The sequence below is a fragment of the Arachis ipaensis genome, chromosome B02 (assembly GCF_000816755.2).
Source record: "Arachis ipaensis cultivar K30076 chromosome B02, Araip1.1, whole genome shotgun sequence".
NCBI lineage: Eukaryota > Viridiplantae > Streptophyta > Magnoliopsida > Fabales > Fabaceae > Arachis > Arachis ipaensis.
Window position 1 is genome coordinate 1,723,465 of NC_029786.2, and position 5,930 is coordinate 1,729,394.

Sequence of the window (5,930 nt, forward strand, 5' to 3'; positions counted from 1 at the left end):
ATGATTTACGAAAATTTATTATAATATGGTCGAAATATAACCTTTCTTCAAAAGTTGTAAATGAGTAATATTTAATTCTATTTAATTTATTCATGAAATTTGCTACAAGGCATGTTTGTTTGAAAAATCTAATAGATTATAGATTCATGTCAGTAAGTCATGAGAAAATAAGAAATTTATTTTTAATAGATGGTTAGTATATAAAACTTAATATTATCACTCAATCATGTATTTTTTCTTACCAACAAAATCTAGATAGTTGATAGTTTAGATGATATCCTTTAAGCATTTGATAAGAGATTTGCTTTCTAACTATGTATATGAAAAGATTTGTTCAAATATATTTGTTTTTATCTGTGTATTTCTTGTATTATTTATGTCTAATTAGCATTAGCTTTAAATCATCATTGGAGGATGAATTCAATGCATGATTTTGGATAAACTTTTTTCTTTGACTTCAGTTCAAATTACGATTTTGGAGTTTAACCAAACTTCCATACATGCTTTCAATTGATCCAAGTAATGTAAATAAAACGATTTAAGTATTAACCTTGTCAAACTATTAAAAGTTTTCATGTCAAATACGGATAAGGGATTCAAGTCCCCTTAAGTTTTGATTTCCATTTCTAAACATTTCATTAGCAGATTTTTCAGCTCATAAAACAACTAGGGAAAAATATTGAGGATCCCCCTATAACAAAGACAATAGTTAATATTCCAAAGTCTGTGCTAAACAGCTCTATTTGTAGTAGTAACTACCTATAATAACAAACTGGTAGTGACTAAGCTAGTTTTTATTAGTGTAAAATTGTGGAACCAATTGAAAATGTGTCTGCATATCAATAAAATAATGTGAGCTTTAGTGTTCAGTTCTTGTTCTTTACTTGTTTTGTCCATAATATTGGTGAGAGTTCCATCACAACAAAAAAAAAAACATGAGTTTTGATCCATGGATACCAAAAAAGAAAAAAAAAAATCAGTACTTTAAGGTACCGTTTGGTGGAGAGATAGAGACAGAAAGACTGAGACTAAGAGACAGGGATGGAAATAAATTTCAATATTCTATTTGGTGCAAAATGGGAGACAGAAATTGAAACAAGAATGAAACTCTAATTTAATTTGCACAAAGGGTAAAATTGGAATTCATTAATTGAAATGAGCGTATTTTAGGTATAAAATGTTATTAAAGTTTCAGTCTCCATCTCTAAAAATTTTAGTCCCCTGTGTCCTTACTTTTTGGAGGTACTGAAATACTAAAATTTTGAAGACAGAGAAAAAAATTTTAGTACTAGTCTCTGAATCAACAAACATAATACTAAGTCTCAGTCTCTCAGTCTCTGTGTCAGTACCTCAAAACAAACGCTACCTAAGAGATGCTACTTGTATAAAGGTTTTAGTGTAGGTGGATACTCTAATAAAGATTTCATAATTGTCTTCATATAAAAATACTTTATTGTGACCATTAGATGATAGATTTTAGGGCTTAATTTTCATATACTATAAAAGTGTTATTTTTATTTAAAGTTGGCAAAACAAATAAGTCACACTTTTTAGACCAAGATCATCATAAAAAGATGTTTTTGACATCTTCATTGGAGTAGCTGCCTTCAATTTAAAGCTATGTTTTTGAGTATCTACATTATTCCCATTTCATGATAAGTACTTCAAGGCATCTTTATTTGAATTGTTATCCGCAAAAAAAATTGCTCACTAGTTTGTTGAAGGTACAATGAAGATAGAGTCTCAATTGATACTCTTACATTATGTTGTTCTTATAATCCAAAAGAACAATTTAGAACTCAATCAATATCTGAAAAGATAGAAGTTATTGAATGAAATGAAAATTTGACCTTGAATTATCATGATTCATGAGGGTCTAAAAAGCAAGGGAGAAAAAAATGAAGAGAATCCAGACAACCCCGGTACAATAATGTTGGAATATTCTTATGTTACTGGTGGAAATTATTTCTCACCGATATTGCACATGCTACAATCCATACCAAAATGCTAAGATGCTTGGCTACATGGTACTAAGGAATCTAGGATCCTAGGACTTGGAATCATATTTCATTCTTCAACATCTAATGTTCTTTTCTAAGAAAAAAAGGTCTGTTCAGGTAAATTTAATCTTTCAACTACCAATTTCTCATCAATAACTGGTAATTATAATAAATTTAAAACACTCAAAATTATAACCTAATAATAGTATAAGAATGTCTCCCCTCATATCAAGAAAAATTTTAGGGAAATTATGACCTTTTTGTTCAGAAGTGCGAGTAGCTGCTTAATCAACTTCAGCAGAAATTTAGACCAGGCAACAAGACAAACTTTTATTATGTAAAATATATGTAAATGCATGAAACCATAAAGTAAAAGCTGCATGGCTTTATTGGTTTATATACACCACCATACACACAATCCTAAGTCCCTACTTGTATATACTACATTGTAGAAAGGAGAGCTTTCAAAGCATAACACACAAAACCTGAAAACCACTCAACATACTGTACATCATAGCCTCCAGAAGTTAACAAAGACACTCAAATTGTCCAAGGCATTCCAAGGATATACATTCAAGCCTCCTAACAAGGATTCTTCCTTACCTAAGGTCCTAACCATATGCCTAAATAACTATATATACGGTATTATATACACATGTTTGCATCTGCATCCTACATTTTTCTTCTTCTAGCAAAACCTTCTGTCGCTTTCCACCTTCTCACATGTCTGATTTTGTATGCATCAGAAAATGTTCTATCTGCCAACACCTTAAGCAGTTAGAACAGCACTCTCAGATTTGAGCAACTTGCTGCAAGGATTGACAAACTTTGCCTCTTCAGAGTTGGCTCCGTATGACGAAAGCAACCTCTTCTGCATTGTTTAAAAAAATGGGAAACAAGAGAATAGCTCAGTACACCATATTATAGTACGCAGGATGAGAGTAAAAATGATGCTGGAAAAGTCTGGAAAATGACCGGACAAAACTCGACCATAGAATGGACAAAGTAATGCACTAAACTTCAGAATAGATTCATCTTTTATCAAATGATTGAAGAATACAATAAAAAATCGACATGCACAGTCACTCTGTTGGAGAAGTACCATTGGAAAGGGGAAACAAAACTTACATGATCCTCAAATTCAGGACTCATTAGATTCATGGAGAGGTTTCTCATCAACAACAGTACCTGCAAAAGAGAGCCTTGTGAATAACTCGAGCAGAGGGGCCATGAATTTAAACCATAATATCAGACTTCCCTTGTAACCTTGAACCTTTACACACTGCAGAAAAAAAGGAATGATATGGAGGCAAGGCAAGGGAAGGACTAGAGAATAATTACCGTTTCCATATTTATTGGGTCCATCTGTTTCAGCCTCTGGAGATGATTAGTAGAATTGGGATCAAATACACTGCCAATGAAGCTGTAGACTTGTGCAAAATCTGGCATAACTGTATAGAACAGATGAATTTGTCAACAGGACAATCAATCATCATAAAATATATATAGTATGAAACAGATGCATAACAAATGACAACAATGCACAATTCAAACACTATTGATGCAAAAACAAGAACCAAAAACCATTAGTTGCAGTTTAAGTACCATCCCAACCTTTAATTGGCTTGGTCTGGTTTCTTTGTTCAAACCCATTGTTACTTGGCCAAGTTGGAGGGGTGTTCTCATTACTGCTGCTATAGCAACAAGTAAGAGGGACAGCTTGTCCAGCTCCAGCCAATCCCATATCATCTGTCAAAACAAAAAGTTCAGCAAAAAGCCCCTCATATTTTAATATTGAAATGTCAAAAGGTGGCATTGAGGTAAAATAAAGACCTTTAGTTGCTGGTGGCACATTGCTTGGGGCCACATTGCTTGGTGGCATGGTGTTATAATTCCAAGATGATAAAGGCACACTGGTTACTGGAGTTCCTAGCACAGATGATGAATCCGGGCTATAAATGTATGCAGGTTCAATGAAAGCTGAGGAAGATTGCAATGGCCCAGTGACATGGGATGCAGTAGGAGCTGATAAAATGCAGAAGTAGAAACCAGTGTTAATTTAAATACTACGCAACAGAAAGAAACAAGAAATGCATGAAATGTAGATAGATGCTAACCACTCTTGGGAGCTTTTTGAGGGTATGGATGAGAAGCTTTTCTCTTTGGCCGAGGGGGAGGTACATGTTCACTTGTTCCATTCTTCTGGACTTTAAGGAAATATTTTTGTGCATGACTCCGTATCTGCCAAGAAATAGGAGAAGCAAAGTTGATTCTACATTTGTTCATGGAAGGATGAAGAGAGGATAGAAATAAGACCACACAATGAATGTTTAGACATTTCAAAAGAAGAAAATTGATGAAGCACGTACAAATTACAAGTGTGTATTCCTATGCCTGTAAATAGATTTGTTTTTAAGGGAAAAGATAAGAAACAAAGTGAATAGCACCAATCATCACATATAACTGAATAAATTTAACAAAATACATAATTTGGAATTCAAAAATAAATAATCATGTTAAATAACGAACAAAATATAAAGTCACATCATTCTCACTGTCTAGACAGAAACCAAAACTATCCAGCAATCACCAGTAACTTCTTCTCTGCTCTTCTAAATTTTATTTTTCAGTAACAATAATAATTACCTGGATAACAGTTTTTGAGCCGACAAATGCTTCAATCTTCTTCCAATCACGATCAAATCTGAAACCAATCAAGAGAAATATAGAAGGAAATAAGCAAAACAAGACCATCAAGAAAATAACACAAATATTATAACAGGCACCAATTTTTTTGGATACCGTAATTCAATCTCATAAAAGTGGTGAATCCCAATCCTATGGCTTTGCCTAAAACTCAAATCAATGACTAATTTTCTGATACTTGTATGAAATGAAAGATTCCATGACTTGTAAAACCTATTTCTTTCAATTCTTAATTTTAGCAGAATCTTAGTTATTTAAATTATAAAGAACAAGAAAATAATTTTATGCTCCATGTTTCAGAAGCAGATTTCGTGCAATCCCAGCTCACAGAGGTGTGAGATTGAAAGCACCAATGGTTTTGGTAGTGATGTGGAGGAGCTGACTCACAGTAAAGATATCCGGTAACAAAGGGGGACTTCTAGTACAAGGTACACTAACTCCATAAGCACACTTTTGCAGCGCTATGCTATGCATTCACAAGGGATGCATATATCCTCTAAGGCTCACTAGTCACTACCAAACAGTTCCTACGGTTTAACCCTCAAAAACTAAAAAACCTATACTTTTTTCTGGGGGGGCAGGGAACCCTAGCAACCAAACTGTGATAAACAATATAAGGAAGAAGGAAATAAGTAAAGGACTTTGAGACCCCAAATTCAAGAACCAAATTGGTATACAGTGTTAACAATATAATCATTTTTACATGATCAATCAACCACGTGTTCCTTTTATCATTCAATGAGTTCAAAGTCATCACACGAGATATCAAACTCGCTAATCAACATGAAAAACACACATTTGGTTTAGATTTAGCTCACTTGCAGCTCAAAATATGATCTATTATCTAAAGCTTCCTGAGATAACTTTCAACAAGGGGGAGAAATTTTATTACTTCCCTGAAATCGGCTATATCAAACATAATTTTACAAAATTCAATAAAAAAACTTCTGAAATTCCAAAAACTCATCACCAATCCACACAATCTTAATTATCCATAAAATTCAATAATTAGGGAAGTAGGAGGTGGTGGGGAAGAGATACTAAAGAAATAACCAATTCTCACCATTCATCTTCATCCTAATCCAAACATTTAACCAGTATCAAACTTTACCTAATACACAAACAAAATCAGATATCCCAAAAACCATAAAAATCCAATTTTTATATTCAATTAAAACCGAAAATATAAAGAATTTAAAAAAACTTACAATTGAAGAGCTTCTA

The 5,930-nt window shown here is 33.1% G+C and overlaps 1 protein-coding gene across 2 annotated transcripts in view; it reads right to left on the bottom strand.

The window, feature by feature from the left end:
• Window positions 2,305–5,930, bottom strand: part of LOC107622330 (protein REVEILLE 5) — a gene marked incomplete in the record, with an annotated part of 4,410 nt that continues 784 nt past the window's right edge. Inside the window, 7 exon segments of one of the 2 annotated variants that reach the window (XM_016324197.2) lie at window positions 2,305–2,871; window positions 3,129–3,188; window positions 3,342–3,451; window positions 3,615–3,749; window positions 3,834–4,025; window positions 4,118–4,241; window positions 4,647–4,704. In XM_016324197.2, coding sequence (XP_016179683.1) covers window positions 2,770–2,871; window positions 3,129–3,188; window positions 3,342–3,451; window positions 3,615–3,749; window positions 3,834–4,025; window positions 4,118–4,241; window positions 4,647–4,704 — 781 coding nt within the window. 2 annotated transcript variants of the gene reach the window in all.